Source organism: Alternaria conjuncta (genome assembly GCF_024043145.1).
Source record: "Alternaria conjuncta strain BMP 0040 chromosome Unknown scaffold_12, whole genome shotgun sequence".
Lineage (NCBI taxonomy): Eukaryota > Fungi > Ascomycota > Dothideomycetes > Pleosporales > Pleosporaceae > Alternaria > Alternaria conjuncta.
The window spans coordinates 1044510-1063597 of record NW_026250101.1 but is presented as its reverse complement, the minus strand read 5'-3'; the positions used below and the strand labels follow the sequence as shown (position 1 = coordinate 1063597).

The 19088-nt window shown below is 54.4% G+C and overlaps 9 protein-coding genes across 9 annotated transcripts; 4 read left to right on the top strand and 5 right to left on the bottom strand.

The window, feature by feature from the left end:
- Positions 1-106: 106 nt before the first annotated feature.
- J4E85_008316 (uncharacterized protein) lies at positions 107-1244 on the bottom strand (the record flags this gene model as incomplete). Its single annotated transcript, XM_051472542.1, has 3 exons — positions 107-728; positions 776-992; positions 1052-1244. The coding sequence occupies 3 exons, from the start codon at positions 1242-1244 to the stop codon at positions 107-109; spliced, it is 1032 nt and encodes a 343-aa protein (XP_051324007.1).
- Positions 1245-1711: 467 nt separating this feature from the next.
- J4E85_008315 (uncharacterized protein) lies at positions 1712-1970 on the bottom strand (the record flags this gene model as incomplete). The annotated part of the gene is made up of 2 exons (XM_051472541.1): positions 1712-1831; positions 1878-1970. The coding sequence occupies 2 exons, from the start codon at positions 1968-1970 to the stop codon at positions 1712-1714; spliced, it is 213 nt and encodes a 70-aa protein (XP_051324006.1).
- Positions 1971-2534: 564 nt separating this feature from the next.
- J4E85_008314 (uncharacterized protein) lies at positions 2535-3996 on the top strand (the record flags this gene model as incomplete). Its single annotated transcript, XM_051472540.1, has 3 exons — positions 2535-2566; positions 2618-3206; positions 3253-3996. 3 exons carry the CDS (start codon positions 2535-2537, stop codon positions 3994-3996), a joined length of 1365 nt encoding a protein of 454 aa, XP_051324005.1.
- A 573-nt stretch (positions 3997-4569) lies between these two features.
- J4E85_008313 (uncharacterized protein) lies at positions 4570-5457 on the bottom strand (the record flags this gene model as incomplete). Its single annotated transcript, XM_051472539.1, has 2 exons — positions 4570-5144; positions 5283-5457. 2 exons carry the CDS (start codon positions 5455-5457, stop codon positions 4570-4572), a joined length of 750 nt encoding a protein of 249 aa, XP_051324004.1.
- A 683-nt stretch (positions 5458-6140) lies between these two features.
- J4E85_008312 (uncharacterized protein) lies at positions 6141-6664 on the top strand (the record flags this gene model as incomplete). The annotated part of the gene is made up of 2 exons (XM_051472538.1): positions 6141-6182; positions 6230-6664. The coding sequence occupies 2 exons, from the start codon at positions 6141-6143 to the stop codon at positions 6662-6664; spliced, it is 477 nt and encodes a 158-aa protein (XP_051324003.1).
- A 510-nt stretch (positions 6665-7174) lies between these two features.
- ADE17 (bifunctional phosphoribosylaminoimidazolecarboxamide formyltransferase/IMP cyclohydrolase) lies at positions 7175-9065 on the bottom strand (the record flags this gene model as incomplete). Its single annotated transcript, XM_051472537.1, has 3 exons — positions 7175-7608; positions 7658-8995; positions 9047-9065. 3 exons carry the CDS (start codon positions 9063-9065, stop codon positions 7175-7177), a joined length of 1791 nt encoding a protein of 596 aa, XP_051324002.1.
- Positions 9066-9676: 611 nt separating this feature from the next.
- Positions 9677-11156, top strand: J4E85_008310 (uncharacterized protein; the record flags this gene model as incomplete). Its single annotated transcript, XM_051472536.1, has 2 exons — positions 9677-10188; positions 10268-11156. 2 exons carry the CDS (start codon positions 9677-9679, stop codon positions 11154-11156), a joined length of 1401 nt encoding a protein of 466 aa, XP_051324001.1.
- Positions 11157-11515: 359 nt separating this feature from the next.
- On the bottom strand, positions 11516-12785 carry J4E85_008309 (uncharacterized protein; the record flags this gene model as incomplete). The annotated part of the gene is made up of 2 exons (XM_051472535.1): positions 11516-12627; positions 12683-12785. 2 exons carry the CDS (start codon positions 12783-12785, stop codon positions 11516-11518), a joined length of 1215 nt encoding a protein of 404 aa, XP_051324000.1.
- A 4248-nt stretch (positions 12786-17033) lies between these two features.
- Positions 17034-18503, top strand: FAH12 (Oleate hydroxylase fah12; the record flags this gene model as incomplete). Its single annotated transcript, XM_051472534.1, has 1 exon — positions 17034-18503. One exon carries the CDS (start codon positions 17034-17036, stop codon positions 18501-18503), a length of 1470 nt encoding a protein of 489 aa, XP_051323999.1.
- Between the last annotated feature and the right edge of the window lie 585 nt (positions 18504-19088).

Sequence of the window (19088 nt, the reverse complement as noted above, 5' to 3'; positions counted from 1 at the left end):
GGGACGTAGATAGTCTTAGATGCCATGGTTTACTAACAGACGGAGGGGCACGAGGAACTATGCAGCTTCGCCTCCATACTATCTGTGCCGACACCGCGAAATACAATCAAGCATCTCTATGACCATCGTGTTCCTCCAACTCTCGCCTCTTGCGTATATGCTCGCCGTAGATACCCCAGAAACAAGCGAAGATGCCCAATATGCTCGATGTGAGAGTGACATAGTACGCGGTGCGGTAACACGAGAGACCCAGCTCACATCCACGTTGACCATCTGGCTCAACTACCGAGTTGGAGTCATAGACCGCACCGTAAAAGAGATTGAAGACGTTTCCGCTGACGACAGGTGCCAGAGTCATGAAGCCCCAGTTGACGGCGAAGCCATCTGGACCAAACGCATCAACCACGAGCGCTGGGAAGACACCAAACAGAACGCCATACGCGAGTCCGGAGAGTCCGGACACAGCCCACAGGAAGTGGGGATCCTCAACACGAATGGCGGCGACTTGAGCCAAAGCAAAGATGGTGGCAGAGATGGCAGCACACCAAAAGCGTGAGTGATGTAGTCGCTTCACAATAAAATCGGAACCAATGCCCGAAGATAGACGTCCTAAGAAGGAACAGAGCGAGATTATGGACACATGCCATAGCTGACGGTCAGCGACAAAGGCGTTCTTGACGGAGTCGTCCCAGTGTTTCCAAAGGGCCTGAACGTCGTGACCAATATTGCTGCACCAGTCAGTGATGACCACGATGGAAATCTGGAGTATACATACTTGATTGTCATCAAACCAACTCCAGATAGGAGACCCATGAGTACCCATAGTTGCCAGAATTCCGGTTTGTTCAGAAGTGCCAAACCAGTGATATCTACACATGAGTGAGCCGACTTTTTGCTTGCTGCATCGTCGTCATTGTCAATGATGTCGCCAGGGCCAGACGAGAGAAGTGACGAGGTCTCGGTTGAGGGACGGTCCTGTTCTTCTTCGGCTGCTAGAAGTGGTTGGCAGGTGACAAGGGGAAGACAGGGGTGGAAAGAAAGCAGCGCTTACTAATTTCTTGCTGTGGAAGAGCAGATGATTTGTACTTGGAGCCGTTGGATCTCGTCTTGTGGAGGACATTGGAGTTGCGTCGCGTACGTTCGCTGGTGGGTAGCACAGCATAGCCGGTGCCAGCTTTGTGGTCGACGACAATGAGGAAGGGTATCGATACCAGAACGAGTAGGGAGGTGGCGAGAGAAAGCATCATAAGCAACCCAGAGGTATTACCTGGGAATGCTATGCCGGCGATGAGAGTGTAGAAGAAGGCGCTCAACCCGAAAGCAGCCAATGGGCAAGCAGTAGCCGATCCGCGATGAGTAGGCCAGTTGAGTGTCGCTGTGATTGTTAGCATAGACCCAACATGAGGTGATGAGGGTATTACCCGTCTTCAAGGCAGCCTGGAAGGCAGCACAGCTGCCCACACCGCTGAAAAAGGAACACAAGGATATCAGGCCAACGCTCATGTAGCCTGGACCTCCATCATATGCTGGCGACAGTTAGACAACAATCTGGCGAGCAGGTACTAGGTATTCTACCGAGCTTGATCGGATAGTAGCCAACAAAGAGCGCGAACATGCCGATAATCGCAGCAAGTCGCGGGCTCTTTCTATCCGTTATGATGCCCATGGGTATGCCAGAAGCATACATGCCCAGGTTGGCGGCCGTTCCCTATCATTGTAAGACGACATTCGTGTTCAGGAGGTACGTAGGATGGCATACGACGACATTACTCTGGGTCGCAGAGAGTTGGAGCTTATCGGCGAACTGCGGTGCCCATGCTGAGTAGGCATACTGGGGTCTGTTAGCATCCCACTCCAGATGTATGACGGAGACGTACATTTGTACCACAAGCAAGCGCGATTGCGGTGGCAGCAACGACGGATATAATGCGCGTCTTCTTGTGGGTGGGAGGCTGCTCTTCGGCGACCATGTTGGTCAGTGTGAATGAGGTGCTATTGCAGTGCGCTGATCATCGAGTGCGGGAGATATCGAGTTGCGCAATCGCGGACTGGAACTGATATCGGCACTTGCTAAGCCGAGGAACTAATAGCGCAGGTAAAGATATGCAAAAGAAGCAAGCAAAGAATGAAGGACGCGAAAGGAGTCTATAGTGCGAAGCAAACAAGAAGTCAGGCGAACCCCAAGACACCACACCGATGTTTGTCGAGTGAATGGAGAGTCGAAGTGAAGCATGGCCGTTGCAGCTGATCGGAGATAAGATGGCCAAGGCGTGACTTGGCGGCAGGAGCCGCGACACAAGCGCATGCGCAGGAACGTCACCGGCCTCATCCTCGTGCCTCCAGCTTCTCCACAACACAACCCCGGCGACTCACGGCATCTCAACCATGGGTGCATTACTATCCGTCCCCTTCCTGGCTATGCCCGCCATGGGCACCGTACGTTGACACGCTCCGTCGCGACCGCGCGCTGCTAACATGGCCAGGTTTGGAGCGTTGCCGCCTCCTGCTGTGGCGCCGCGACATGCAGCGCCGTCATGGGCTCTTGCGGAGGGAAATGCGGTAACAGGTAGGATCACAAGTTCTGGGAGATATGTTCAGAGGTACTGACTGCGCGCAGCATCGCCACTCGTATCGCATACGCGCTCATCCTGCTCATCAACTCGATTGTCTCATGGATCATGCTCACCGACTGGGCCATGAAGAAGCTTGCCCACCTCACTCTGGATTACGTCGACATCAAGTGCCACGGCGAACAATGCTACGGATATGTTGCAGTGCAGCGCATCAACTTCGCGCTCGGTTTCTTCCACGTCCTCATGGCGCTTATGCTCATCGGAGTACGGTCTTCCAAGGACGGCCGCGCGACCATACAGAACGGCTTCTGGGCTCCCAAGATCATGGGCTGGATCGGCATGATTGTTCTGACTTTCTTCATCCCGAACTCGTTCTTCATCGTCTGGGGTAACTACTTCGCCATGGTTGGCGCGTGTCTGTTCCTTCTCATCGGACTCATTCTGCTCGTGGATCTGGCGCACAACTGGGCCGAGTACTGCCAGGAGAAGATCGAAACCACCGAGTCGCGCGTCTGGACAGGCATGCTCGTGGGTAGTGCCATGTCCATGTACCTAGCGTCAATCGCCATGACCATTGTCATGTATATCTTCTTTGCAAAGAGTGGATGCGGCATGAACCAGGCAGCCATTACCGTAAGTTGACTTCTGGGCGTATGCCGAAACTAGCTAACTTAGACAGATCAACTTGATTCTGCTCCTCATTTCATCCGTCGCCTCGATCCACCCCGCAGTACAGGACGTAAACCCCCGAGCTGGTCTCGCCCAATCCGCCATCGTAGCCGTCTACTGCACCTACCTCACCTTGTCTGCCGTAGGCATGGAGCCCGACGACCATCAATGCAACCCCCTCATTCGCGCCCGTGGAACTCGTAAGGCGACCATCATCATCGGCGCGATTGTTACATTCGTCACAGTTGCCTACACCACCACCCGCGCAGCAACATACGGCCTCGCTCTGGGCGCCCAAGGCAACCCTCACGGAAACGGCTACGCCCAGGTTGGCACCGAAGACTACGAACATGGTCTCGTCACACAACAGCCCGAGTCCCGTCGCGACATGCGCCAGGCTGCCCTGCGCGCCGCTGTAGAGTCTGGATCCCTCCCCGCTTCTGCCCTCGACGACTCCGACAGCGAGGACGAGGACGACGAGCCCTCCAGCAAGAAGAACCCGCGCGATGACGAGCGCAACGCAACACAGTACAACTACACCCTCTTCCACATCATCTTCTTCCTCAGCACAACATGGGTTGCCACTCTCCTCACTACAAACTTTGACGAGAAGGATGTATCCGGTAGCTTCGTTCCTGTCGGCCGGACGTACTGGGCCAGTTGGGCAAAGATTATCAGCGCATGGGTGTGCTACGGCATTTACACATGGACATTGGTTGCTCCTCTCGTGCTGCCAGATCGATTTGACTACTGATAGCACAGTAGACAATTAGATCACGGCATACTTTAGTTTGTCTTTGCACAACATGTGTTAGGATTGTATTATCATCTAGTACTATGTATGGTTTCGCGTCCGCCCACGTGTCGCGAGTTTAGTACGAACAGCATCCCACGTTTTGACCTTAATGAAGTATTTTGTTTGTTTCCTCGATCCATGTTATCCTCCTCAAATGGCCATGTGGTGATGTCTGGGAATCTTGGGAGCGTAGCCGCCAATCCATGTCTCCCCATTGTCCACATGATTGGGGTGTGGGCATCTTCCCTCATTGATCTTCTACAAAGTGCAGGTGTGAGCAATTCCCATGTTCGGCATATCATGCTCATATTTGGCCGGACTGTGTGTTCTGACGCGCCCGCCTTGTTCATGCGCTATTGTCGATTGTCCCGCTCAGCTCCGCGTGGCTGCATGCATAGCCCGTAGCTGTGACTGAAATCGTATATGCACTGTAAAAGACGCTCATAGTCGGCGCTTGTGTGGGAGTCCCTGGTAGGACAAATGAGAATTCGATAGACCACATTCTCCAAAAAGAATGCGAGTCTTCCCACCTCAGCCAGTATCAACAGGTACCTTGGGTTTGTTCTTCGATCCAGGGGGTCTTCCCAGTCGTGGACGGCAGGTAGGTATCTGCTGCCTGAGCTTTTTATGACGGTGAGGGTCCTTCGGTGGCTTCGGTGGCTTCTCTATCACCACAGGCTCATCGCCCGCTCTACGCTTAGTCTTCGATCCTGGGGGCCTTCCCATGGTATGACCTTCGGTAGACTTCTTTATGGTGCCTGAGATTTGGCCTCCGCGTGGACGAGGCGCTTTTTCGGACCACATTTTTATGGGCCGACCGATTTTGGGCGCAACGGCTGAAGTGGCCTTCTTCTTGTCCTTTGCAGAATCCTTGGAACGCCCTTGGGGTGGCTCTTCCACTTCAATGACAGGGGCGGGTACATGCACAATGTTGGCTGGGATCTGGCGCATGAGCTTGAGTGTTTCCTGGTCGAGGTTGTCCCTGTCTGGAAAGATGGGCGATCCCATCCAGGTCAATTGTATGTCTTTCATCGTTCCCGAAGTTTTGAACTTGTCCTGACTCTTCTTTGATACCCTCGCGTCCTCTTCTAATCCCTCCTCAGGATCTTCCAGTAAAGCCCGCGGGGTATGCCTCACCGTGACACTTACTCCTTGCAGCCCTCTCTCAGTTGCCGCCCGGTTCCAAACAAATTGCTCCACTAACCCCTCCCGTGATATGAGTATGAAGCCCATCGGGCACGAACTGTTCGCTATAGCTTTCATCACCCCCGTCGTGGCTTTTTTTGTTGTTACCAATAGCCCCAAGACATCCTTGTTGCGCCAATGTGGTGGTACACCCTGAAAGGATCCTTCGAGTTCGCGGATATGTTTCGGGTTGACACTATTACTCCTTGCCTTGCATTGTACGATGACGGGCATGGGTTCTCTGAGAGGTCCCAGCACCCAGTGTCCAATCAAGTCTATGCCTGCATCCCCCATACGGCCTATACGTAAGAGAGAGAAGCCTAGGCGCATGAGCGCCTGCGCCGACATGTACTCATAGATAGTACCAATAGCGAGAGTTGAGGTCAAATTCAGATTGGTTTCCTTCGCATATTCGAGGAACGTCGTAAGCGAATCGTGATACAGAGAGCCGGGCGAAAGTCTGAGTTTGGGTAGATCAATTGGCGCAGCATTGCGCGCTGAAGTGGTCGCGATTCGGCGTGGGACGCGGTGCGGAGTAGTTCGGGGGAGCCGTGCGAGAAATGAGGTTTGTGGGAGCCATAGTGGGCGGAGGGAAGGTCGCATCACGGTATCCTGAGATAGCGCTTGGAATGTGACATATTTACACGAGAATTGACGCGACGGAGAATGGAAGTGGGTGCCGGGCGTCGAGTGGGGTGAATTGGAGGAAAGAGCATTCGCGTATAATTTGGGCCCTGAACATGGCGGTGACGCGCTAGGCTAGCCCAGCCGGCGCATTCTACAACTCGGACGCGATACTTGCCTCTAGCATACACACTCAGATCAAGCACGCCAAACTCGCAGCTTTGATACCCAGCTTCATATATACTTCTTGGCAGCTAGAAGCCTTTACGCCTTCAACACATCCACCTGCCACCATGGGCGACATCCTCACCCAAATCCAAGATGAACTGGACATGGTACCACCCTCCAACCAACACACGACCCCCCCTCCTAACAAACCCAGCTCCTGAACCAAATGTCCGCCGCCCTCCGTCAAATCCGCGAAAACGCGCCACCAAGCGTCCCCGAAGGCCAACAACCCCTCGAAACCTTTGCCCAACTAGAAGCACGAAACGCCGCTGAGAACACACAACAAGGCATTGCCCAAGATCCCTCACAACAACCAATCGCGGTCCCGCCCAAACCCTCCCCAGAGCAGTTTCAAGCAGATCTGAAAGAAATGGCACAGGACATTACGTTGAAGGAGCAGCAGATTGAGAGGTTGATTGCGCATCTACCGGGCTTGAATTGGAGCGAGAGGGAGCAAGTGGATAGGATGAAGGAGTTGGAGAGGCAGTTGGAGGATCTGGAAGGAGAGACGGTAAAGGCGGTCAAGGATAAAGATGTCTTGATGAAGATGGTTGAAGATAAGATAATGGGCGTAGGGAGGGTCAGATGAGGTTATAATGCGGCTGAAGCAGGCGCTTTTAGGACTGCGATCGTGTATGTGTCACACCGGTACCTCACGCTACGTCGCATACATCGTCCGACTTCTCAAGGATATATCATCACGAAGGCCGTCCGACCGCTTTCTAGCTGCTGCAGTACCGCCAGCCTGTCTGCCGTTGCGGCAGCACGGATTACGTTGAATACTCAAGAACCACGCGGTTCTACACCACTATGGTGATACTTGCAGCTGTGTCGAGCTCAGCACTTTACTATCACATATTCTTCTTGCGGAGAGACTGATCACCGCGCAGAAGGATGGCAGCACTCTGAAGGGCCTTCCAAGGCAAGGAGCAGGCCGTGCCACTCAATAGATCACAATTTACTGATGGTCGAGTTGGAGGTCGAAGTATCCACATTTTGAAGGTATCGTAATCTCATCTCATTTAGACTGGTCATCTCGCCAATTCAATGCACGTTAAAGTCATCAGCAAATATCATCTTCATCTCTCACACCAACTTCTTAGTGGTGGAACAACCGGATGTGCTGCTCAACAAAGGTGATACCCAGCTTCTCAGCAGTCTCGAAGACGGCGCCATCGTTCTGGCTTCCTGTAGGCGCAGCAATGTACTTGGCACCACTCCTGTGCGCCCTGAAGACATTGTCGATGAAGGGGAAGAAGGCATCAGAGCTGACAGCGACGCTCTCCATCTTGGAGAGCCACTCCTTGCGCTCATCCGCGGTGAACGGCTGGGGTACCTCTTCGAAGTTGGCCTCGAAATCGTCGCGCTCAATGCCTGACTCGGGGACGAGACCAGAGCACAGGAGGTCGATGGCATTGGATTTTGAGGGGCGCTTGGTGCCCTTCTTGAACTTGAGGTTTAGCGTCTTCGAGTGGAAACGCATCCACCAGTTGTCGGCTTTGTCTCCAGCCAGGCGAGTGCAGTGAATGCGTGCTGTACAGGAATTAGTGGTTGCTCACCATATAGGATCTGTCGAACTTACATTGCTGACCAGCCCCGAGACCGACGATCTGGCCATTGAGCGCGTAGCAAACACTGTTGGACTGGGTGTACTTGAGCGCAATGGTGGCGACAGTCAAGTCGCGCTGGGCAGGCTCCGGAAGAGCTCCAGAGTTCTTGGGCACAATCACGGTGTTGAAAGTATCGGTAGGGACGATCTTGGCGTCGTTGCGGTGCTGCTTGAGGGTGATGCCGAATACGGTCCTGGTCTCCTCGGGGCCTGGGACGTAGTCGGGGTCCATCTGAAGGACCAGGTACTTTCCACCCTTCTTCTTCTTGAGGATCTCCAGAGCTTCGGCGGTGTAGCCGGGTGCAATGACACCGTCGGAGACCTCGCGGCTGATGATCTTCGCAGTCTGGACATCTACCTCAGCGGACAGGGCAATCATGTCGCCGAAACTTGACATCCTGTCAGCACCACGCGCCCTAGCGTAGGCCTGTGCCAAACCCGACTTCTCAATGCCCTCAATGTCGTCGACCATGTATACCTTGCGCTCCACCTCACTGAGGGGGACTCCGATAGCCGCGCCCGCAGGCGAAACGTGCTTGAAGCTGGCTGCGGCTGGGTAGTTGAGCGCCTTGGTCAGCTCCTGCACCAGAGGCCATGCGTTGAGCGCATCGAGCAGGTTGATGTATCCGGGAGAGCCGCAGAGCACCTTGAAGGGCAGAGACTTTTCCGGCATCGAGACGGTCGCGGGCTTTTGGTGGGGGTTTGCGCCGTATCGAAGGGTAAGGAACTGGTCGCCGTCGCCTGCGTACTTCTTCCTGAAGAACTCGGAGATGGCGGTGTCGTATGACGAGGTCTGCTCGAAAGCCTTCAACGCGTAGCGCTGTCTGCTGTTCTCTGAGACCTCGCCGTCTTTCTTGAGTTCGGTAAGGAGGTCATGGTAATCGTTGGGGTCGCTGATGATGGTGACGCGTGCGTGGTTCTTCGCGGCGGCCCTAAGAAGGGTGACACCTCCGATGTCGATCTCCTCGACGGCCTCTGGGATGGTAACGTTGATGCGCGCGACGGTCTCGGAGAAGGGGTACAGGTTGCATACGACGAAGTCGATCTTGTCGATGCTGTTGGCGGAGAGGTCTGAGTCGTCCGAGTCGAGGTTGCGCGCGAGAATGCCTCCGTGTACGGCGGGGTGGAGCGTCTTGACGCGTCCACCGAGCATCTCAGGCGCCTTGGTGATGGCAGAGACATCTTCTACGGGGAAGTTGGCCTGGCGGATCATCTTGGCCGTGCCGCCCGAGGCCAGCAGGCGGACACCGCATTCGTGCAGTCCCTTGGCCAAGTCAAGAAGACCGGTCTTGTCATAAACTGACAGAATCGCTGGCGCAAAGAGTTAGGAGCAATTTATGGGTACTGGAAGCGCGTGGTTACCTGTCTTTTGGCCTCCCATGTTGACTATGATTTGAATGTTCAGTTGTCAATTGAAGAGAGGCAGTCAAGTAAAGCAGAGAGATCTGGGGTACAAAACAATGGCGCACGACACACTGTGGAGTTTTTTTGGCGTCGCGGGGCTCACAAGTGACCTCATTTGCCTGCCCCTCCATGGCTTTAGCCCGATTGGCCAGAGCTCGTCTCCGCTACGCGACTGCGAGACGCAAACTCCAGATGACTACGGCTCGTATCCTTTAGATATACACGTAGCTCCCGCTGTGCATCGCCTGTCTTCCCATATCCATGTGTCGTACCGATCATGGCGTCCACTCACCGCTCGTCAGCTCCTCTACGCAGAGTTGAGCGATGCAGCCAATCGCCATGGCCATGTCAATTATCGCGCCTCGGTCCTCCGTTGCGATACGCATATATCAGCCGCTGAATCTCTCAAGAATCACATCCGCCGCCATTTAGACCTCATCGCGGCGCGCGTTTCTTTTTTGTGTCACTTGCATGCACAGCAGTACCCGCGACAAGTCACCACCCTCGCCAATGTGCCGTGGGCCTCCCGACCCATCCATCTTCGAACGCGTACTTCCGTTTCCAACGCATTGAGATCCCGTAGACATCATGACAACGCATAGTAGTACCGAAGACCTCGTCAGCCATCTCCAGTCTATTCTGCTGGAGCTCAACGCGAACCCCTATCCCGATGTCGCGTGTCCGCCAAACCTGCCTAAACGCGCTTCCGTAGCCCTCATACTGCGCATACAACCAAACTACTCGCATTGGCCTGACAGCTCCGATAGCCCTTTACCGCCTCGACGCAGACGATCATCTGTCGCACAGCCCCATTCCGAATTCGACTTTGAGTCGTCACTAAGCGCCTTCTTCTCACAAGAATGGGTGAAGCACGGAGACCCCGAGCTACTCTTCATAAAGCGAGCCGCACGAATTGGTGATAAGTGGAACGGACATGTTGCATTGCCAGGTGGGAAGAGGGATCCAGAGGATGAGGACGACCAGGCAGCAGCAGCTAGAGAAGCGCTCGAAGAGGTTGGCATTGATCTGACCCCTGCCAATGCGATCGCGGTCGGCAATCTACCGCAGCGCATCGTTACGACGAGCTGGGGCAAAGTACCGTACGTCGTCACACTCAACATCACTTAGACTTGGATCATGGAGACTATAATCGACCGAACCTCGGCTGACCACAAGCAGACTCATGGTACTATGCCCGTACATCTACCTCCTGACCTCTCCCGCCTACCCACAGCAACGCCTGCAGCCCACCGAAGTAGCCTCGTCACATTGGGTCCCCATTCGCGCCCTTCTCTCGCCGGCTCTCCGTACACACGAATACGCCGATGTCTCGGCGCGTCTGGCAAAGTCTGAACTTGGTATCAAGCGCTGGTTCCTACAAGCCATGCTGAGCAAGATGATGTTTGCTGCCATACAACTCGTACCAGCCAACTCGACGCATTGCGCAACCATCCCCGACTTCATACCCGTCGAAGCAGCGCCACAGAGTATCACAAATACGATCAGAGAAGCATTGGCAGGCCCCGAGGGAAGATCTAAGGACCGTAGGCCTCCATTATTGCTATGGGGTTTGACATTGGGCGTCGTAAGCGACTTTCTAGAACACATGCCACCACACAACGCGCTGGAGCTCTGGACATACCCTACGTTTACCAACTGGGACGTACGGTTCGTCATGTGGGCCATGTCGTACCGGTTCCGGAAGCAGAAGTCCTTGGAAATGAGCACAGCTGCGTCGAGCGTGACAACGACGAATAGCCAGAATGCGACAGGGCTGCCCACCCAGGACTTCCCAGGTATTGGCAGTGAAGCGCTTGGATCTTTGGAGGAAGAGAAGCCTGGTGAGGTTGGCATAGCTGGCTTGGGTGTAGGAAGAGGGTGGGGACAAAGCGGGAGAGCGAAGATGATGGCGAGAGGCGCTGCAGTCAATTCCATGTTAGAGGGCTACTATCCGCTTGTCAGGAGGGCGGTTGCCACGGCACTTGTTGGCCGGATCAGTGTTGTGGCTTTGGTTGCGTTCTTGGCTTGGAGGAAGTTGGATGTTAGATCGCTAAGAGCACGATTGTAGGCTTCGTGCTTGAGTCTGGTTACTGGTAAGAGCAGCTTCCGACGATGCCATTGGAACTGTCATCTGTTGAATCCATGTCAGGCTATGAATACCACATCTGTATATGCGCAACGGAATACACACTCCTAAGATCGACGTATCCTCCTCGTTCATGAATTCTATACGTAATAACTACTAGCGGGCGAGCTGGTCTGGTCCAGTGTTGCTATTTTCCGGTTCAGTAGTGACCTCATCAATACAATGAGGACTTCATGAAGGACCTGACCGGGCCGAAGATTGGAACGTCGTGCTTCAAGGCCATAGGGTCTGATGCGAAGATCTGCTGAGATTTGCTTGCACAGCACAGTCCCTACCTGCCCTTACGACATGCCCTGTAAAGACCCCAACACAACGTCCCCACACTTCGCATCATACTTCTCCGGTCTCGCAAACGATATCTCCGCTCGATTCCCCACAGCAATCTCACCCCAACTCTTCTTCTCCGGATCGAAAATCGGCCAGCCCAGCTTCGTCAGTCCTTCCTTCGGGTCCTCAGCAAACGCCGCAACAGCGCGCTGCACAAGCCTAACAGTGTCTTTCTGAGCCTGCGTTTGAGGGAGGCCACTGGCATCCGCAGAGCCACCAAAAATCATGTTCAGTTCAGTCCCGTGATACGCACCAGATGTAGGATACAGACGGGTATTGTTCCAGTCGCCGTAGTATCGGTAGACCCACGTGGGTACACCAGCATCGATGCGTGCATTGGCTTCATGGGAAATGGGGCAGACGAAGGACTCAAGGAGGAACTGGTCGCCCTGCGCCTTCGTCACATTTCGACCTTGTGCAAAAGCTGGGATGACGTAGTAACCTTGTTCGTGGTCGTTGTGGCCGTGGAAATAAGGCAGTTTGGCGAAGTCGCCGGCGGCTGAGCGGGAGAGGTAGTCGGCGAAGATGGTTTCGTTGTCGACCAGGGGGTAGAAAGGCGGTGTTGAACGGACTGGACTGCCGCCTGGGCTGGGAGCGATCTTTGCTGCGGCTTTTGACAGGACTTCCCAGGGTTGACGGCGCATGCAGGATAGTGTGTCGTTTGATGAGCCGCATCCTACTAGGTTGACGATGTCAACCCAGTTGGATCGTTGCTTTTCTGGGGTGTTCATAGGGAAGCTGAATGCGTTTCCTGATGTGGACATGAGACCGTGGACGATAGGGTTCTCCTTGTACGCATAGGACCACCAGTCCACAGCTGCACCGCCGGAAGATTGACCGGATATGACGATTTTCTTCGCGTCTCCGCCAAATGCTGCGACATTCTTCTGAAGCCATTCCACTGCGAGACGTTGGTCGCGCAATCCTAGGTTGCTGTCTGCATCAGGGGCACCAGGGAAGCCAAAGACATTGAGGCGGTAGTTGACTGAAACGACGACGATGTCCTCGTTGTTTGCGAGGTATTGGCCATTGGCAAAGGGCGTGTTGGTATAGCCGCCCGCGAAGCCTGTTCAAGTAAGACAAGTGGACGCTGGGGAATAGGAAGACCACTGATGACCTACGCCCTCCATGGAAGAAAACATAGACAGGCTTCTTCGCCTTAGCAGACTTAATGGCTGGCTTTGACCAAATATTCAAAGTAAGGCAGTCCTCACTTGTGGGCATTCCAGTACCACCAGCAAACTGAAACAGGGGGTCAAATCAGTACCCATTTGCAGGTGTGGATAGTGTTGCATGTCAAAAGTAACGTACTTGAAAGGGTTAGCAAGGTTGTAGATAGAATAAGGGTACTCTGCGTGTATCAAGCTGCACGAACTCGCGACCCTGTCGTTACGGCGTCTTGCACTGGTATACACTCTCTTTCTGGGATCTCGTACCGGAGTCAAGTACATCCAATGCTTGAGGAGTAAATCCAGGAAATGCGGGCCAGTTGGGAGGTTGTTGTGGGCAGCCACTGTACATAAACTTAGCTTGATAATACATGCAGCATCAATGCCAGGCGCCTACTATCCCTGTTCTAATCGTCAATACATTTAGATCCCATGGGCTGGTAACGCTAAGTAAATGCTTACGAATTTGGCAGCAATATATTCCCCTTGGCCTTTGTACTTCTGAGGTGCAGCGAATCGGAAAGCACCGAGTGGTGGCTGCGCATATGGGACACCCAGATACTCCCAGACCTCGTTGGCTTTGGGTGAGCGATGGCCGGTGATCTGCCCATTCTCGGTCTTCACGTGCTCGTAGGAAGACGCCTTTGGCGTAGCCAGAGACAACTCAGTGGCACAGAGCCATAACGATAGGGTTGCAATACTATGTATCTTGATCTAATCGCTCCTCACAGGAGCCGCGACTGTCGACAAAAAGGTGCGGATAAAAGTTGGTGCCCGTAGGATCTTGTACTTTCTGAGATGTAGGAGGCAATAAGAACGCTGGTCGCAATCTTAGATTCGATTGCTGCCGTGCGCGAATATAGCTGGGAATGCCTTCGATGTCCTTATATCCGAACTACCCTGCGAGACAGCTTGTACAACTATGCCGCATGCAAGGTTCCTTGACGCCTTTCCTCAAATGGGAGGCTGACGCATGAAGGATTGTCGCTTATGTGTTTCCCGGGGTCGGAGGAACACTGATCGGTTCACCCGTCCCGGAGATCACCACATTCGATAATGTCTCTCCACTGAGAGCGATATGAGCTGTTGTGACAGCCAATGAAGTTGGGTCCACGACATAGAGACGTGGAGAAGGTTATGTGGGCTCTGCGGCACAGACTCCTGGTTGCAGACCGAAGGATGAGAACAGAGCATTCAGATGATGACCTTGTCCGCTCGAGGCTTCGACTTCGTGATGTCTCTCCCACAGAATAGCTTCGTGAACGATACGGACTTCCAAGGGAGATGACGTTCAACATGGGATTTCCGTCAAATGGTGAAGCCAACCAAGGATGGAAATTATTCCTTACATCCCTAGTAATGATCATTGTCGCTGGTCTCACGGTCGTTGCCAGAATTGCCGTACGAGTTCGAGGAGATGTGGCATTACGGGCTGATGACTACACGATCGTAGCGTCTTTGGTAAGTACATTGTATACTCGCCGGTATCCTGACTAATACGTGTTAGCTGCTCTCCACATCAATGTCGGCCTTTGTTCACGCATCTGTTGGGTACGGCTATGGCAGACACGAGGCTGATCTTTCGATCGAAGAGCTGCGGATGTGCCTCAAGTTTTTCTGGCTCGCGCAGACGCCATAAAAAATTGTGGTGTGCTTGAACAAAATCTCCGTTGTCTGGTTGTACCAGCGCATTTTCATCTCAAGCATCCTCATCTCACGCCACTTCCGTTGGATGTGTTATTGCGCACTTACCATCGTTGGCGCGTCTGGAGTTGCCACTGTTTTCGCGACTATCTTCCAATGCGTCCCAATCCAGCGATCCTGGGATAAGGATGTCAAAGGAAACTGCATCGACAGCTCGGAATTTTGGGTAGCAAACGCCGTGATAAACATATCGACAGATGTGGTCGTATTGGCATTGCCCATTCGGGAGATCTCGGAACTACAGCTCCAAATCAAAGAAATGATCTTGCTATATAGCGTATTCTTGCTCGGCGGGTTGTAAGTGTGGCTTGTATGAACAAGTGTCTTGGCGTGGCCATCACTATATGCTGTACATACACTGACGAGATCATTAGCGTAACAATAACGTCGATACTACGTGCTACAGCCGTTGCTAACAGCGAACGCAACCAACGAGACGAAACTTGGGATTTTATAGAGAGAGGCCTCTGGACGCTGGTCGAGACAAATCTAGGCATAATCTCCGCATGTCTGATTGTGCTGAAGCAAGTCTTGTGCCGCTATTTTTTGTCAGCACTTGGAGGTATGAGGACACCCAAAGCTAGAACTGGACATCAGTAAACAATGGTGCTTCACTGTAGCATGTATCGTGTTGATCGTGAATGAAGTGCTACACTCAAGGTCCATGTATGCGGTAAGTGACCGATTGTGACGAGTACCTCGGAGACATGTGAAAGCCCCTTTGGGGCTTGTGACTAGAGTGATCGGTTTCCAGCACGAGTCCTGCCTCGGTGCATTTGATATCATCGCGGCCCCAGCAAGACGTTTGTAGCATGTGGAAATCGGCAATGAAGCTCGTCGGTTGCTAGTATGCGCCAAGATCAAGGTTGCAAGCCCCAGGATCGATCTGAGGGGCCCGATAAAGCCGTTGAACGTGTTCTAGGGGCGATCCTCCGCCCAATATTCTCCGTGATCCACTTCCCGGTGGTGATGGGTAGTGGGGTTGGCATGTGAAAGTCCCGAGTACGCAGGTGCTAGTCGCTACAGCGCGACCACACCTATCAAAGTTGGCCGAGAGAAGGCTGAAAGTAGCTCCAGAACTGGAGTAGTCTGGAAACGAATTCGTGACGAGAAGAAGAAAGTTGACATCATCAGGGTGTGTTCGGGACGAAAGATGTGAGACGTCTTGCTACAACGGCCCGAACGGAGGTGAGGCTCAGCAAGAGGCGTTGAACGCGAGCAAAGCATATCGAGTGCAAGGGATTCTGAGTATCGTGATACAGGTGTAAGAGGAGTACTGCGCTAGACGCCAATTCGACGTGGTTCGAGGACCGTTGTGGTATGGCTTGCGAGATTCTGCTAGCAGAGATAAGATAGACTAGCGTAACCGAGAGCGCCAAGCGATGCACCTGGACATGTATGGGGCAGTAGCTAGGTGTGAGATGACGATGTATAGTTTGTTGGGACCGACAAAGTGTGCAAGCCCACCGCTGAACAGCCGCAGTAGATAAGCGTCAATGAGCTCGTCATGCGATGCCACACCATGAAGAGGCCTCTGGCAGCGATGGCAGATGTGATGGGAGCTCGAGACGTGGCCCAAAGGACCCCTCCACGTGTGGAGACGCGTTCGAAGGGCGAAGGCTGAACCTCGGCGGGGTCTACGGCGAATCAATCTGGTTGAATGGTGCCTGGCGCGCTAGCCTAGACCCTGCAGCGAGGCCTGCACCATCCGTGGGAGGCATTCCGACTTTTTGCGATGTGCGCCCACAACGTTTTCGAGCCATTGCGGGCTTCCGTAGAGTGCGCATTGCTTTTGCTCGTGGCAGGAGATAGTAGCCTACACACTCAGTAGTGTAGCGGGTTTCATTCGGCGCCAACTCAGACAATCGCCACCAGTTCAAGCCCGGCAGATATCCACCTGGTACCTGCGGGCGATGACTCTAGGCGAGGCGCTGGAGTGCGGGTGGTGATGGGCACAAACAAGCGGTCTGCTTGCCATACTCGTGCCTAGCGACGCGCCAAGCCAGCGGATGAGAGCGATCTGCTGAAAATTCAGGGCCCCATGTAGACTGGCTTGTTGCGGGAGGGAGCTAGAGAATGCAGTGCTGGACACGCATGCCGGTGGAGATGGCACCGTGTACCACGCCTCTCGACCAGGACAGAGCTGTCCGTGTCCAGTGCGGTGGCGAGGGAGGGCAATGGTGAAAGTAATTTTTGCCGGGTGGAGAGAGATGCACAAGGTGTAGAGAGAAAGCGTGCTAGTTGATGGAGCCGGACCTGTCTGATTATCGAAGCGAAACGGCTTCTCGAACGCCCCTGGCTCGTCGACCTGCCCACTCCTACCCTGGCGCATACCCAGAAATTCATCGACACCGCCCTGAGGGCCCTGGTTTAAATTCCCACCTGTCCCGCACACACAGCGCCCTCCTTCACCTAATCTCGCTCACTCTTTGAAAGTCGTACAGACCTTCATCCACCTGCCAGCCCCGGCACACTCACCAATTCGCAGCCTGCCCTGCATCTCAACAGTTGATAGCCCTCTGGTGCTGCAACTGCTCAGGCTTGCTCCCCACCGCCAACCCTCTTTCCCCTCCACCACCACACCACAACCTCTCCCACCATGGCAACCTCGACTGCCCGCGCCCAGCAGCCTGTGCTGAGGAGGAACATGACGGCCGATTCGACTGCCAACTCAGTCTCGGCCTCACCCTTCGACTCGCCAGCGGGTTCAGCCTCCAACACGTCGCTGTCCTCGATGGACGAGCAGCCCCAGCACTCTAAGAAGGCTACCGGCAAGCTCCTCGACACATACGGCAACGAGTTCGAGATCCCCGACTACACCATCAAGCAGCTGCGCGATGCCATCCCCAAGCACTGCTTCGAGCGCTCTGCCATCCGTGGTCTGGGCTACGTCGCCCGCGACCTCGCCTCGCTCGCCGCCACCTTCTACGTGTTCCACAACTACGTGACTCCCGAGACGGTCCCCAACATGCCCCTCCGCGCTGGTCTCTGGGCCCTATACACTGTCCTCCAGGGCTTCTTTGGCACTGGTCTGTGGATTCTTGCCCACGAGTGCGGCCACCAGGCCTTCTCGCCCTCCAAGGTGCTCAACGACACTGTCGGCTGGGTCTGCCACTCTCTCCTCCTCGTTCCCTACTTCTCCTGGAAGATCTCCCACGGCAAGCACCACAAGGCCACCGGCCACATGGAGCGCGACATGGTCTTCGTCCCCAAGACCCGCGAGGTCTACGCCACCCGTGTTGGCAAGGCGATCCACGAGATCTCCGAGCTGGCTGACGAGACTCCCATCTACACCCTGCTCCACACCATCGGCCAGCAGCTCGGTGGATGGCCCATGTACCTCATGGCCAACGTCACCGGCCACAACAACCACGAGCGCCAGATCGAGGGCAAGGGTAAGGGCAAGAAGAACGGCCTGTTCAGCGGCGTCAACCACTTCAACCCCTCCAGCCCCCTGTACGAGAAGCGCGACGAGCACCTCATCCTGCTCAGCGACCTCGGTATCGCTCTTGTCATCGCTGCTCTCACCTTCATCGGCAAGAGCTACGGCTTCAACAACCTCTTCGTCTGGTACATCATCCCCTACCTGTGGGTCAACCACTGGCTCGTCATGATCACCTTCCTGCAACACACCGACCCCACCCTGCCCCACTACGATGCCACCACCTGGACCTACACTCGTGGTGCCGCTGCTACCATCGACCGCGAGTTTGGCTTCATCGGACGCACCCTCCTTCACGGCATCGTCGAGACCCACGTCCTCCACCACTACATCTCCACCATCCCCTTCTACCACGCCGACGAGGCCACCGAGGCTATCAAGCCCATCATGGGCAGGCACTACCGCTCTGACACAAAGGATGGTCCCATCGGTTTCTTGAAGGCTCTTTACAAGAGTGCCCGCTGGTGCCAGTGGGTCGAGCCCAGCGTCGGTGCTGAGGGCGAGGGCAAGGGTGTTCTATTCTTCCGCAACCACAACGGCCTCGGTGTGCCACCGCAGAAGATCGATGCTCCCGGAGCTAAGAAGGCTGCGAAGATGGAGGTTGGCCCTGAGAGTGACAACGAGTAAGCGATGATTACGAATCTTATTTTTCAGAGCGGACTATTCTGCCACGGCGTTCGGGAGTCGCCCGACGAGGCTGCAAACTTTACTTCTTGCGGCGCACATTAGACTAGAAAGACCAGTCAAGGTATGATTTCGGTGTAGTGTAGATCTTTTGTCGCAGGCCCTTGAGGGATCAAACAATTTCAAAAGTTAATCAATCAGAAGAAACCACCATGCAGTCGTGACAGTGAAGAAGTGAGATGGGTAGCTTGAGTTTCCCCGCACACGATGTCCGCGGTGACCCGGCGTAAACGTGACGTTGGCAGAGCCGCATACATGTATGAAAGCCTGGCCGGCCCTCTACACGCGCACGATAGACTTCATATATCGAAGCCGTTGCCTTGTTATCCCGGCTGCTTGCGAATGTTACCTCACGAATATCCGCAAGGTTCAAGCTCGGAAAAACCTCTACTGCACGCACACCGCCTCGGCATACGCATGATGGCAAGAGTGGTGGTGGCCACCATGTTGTAGCTCATCGAGAGCAACGCGCTGAGGACCAGCGTAGGAAGCATCTGCAGCTTCATCACCACCTATCATGGAGCGCTG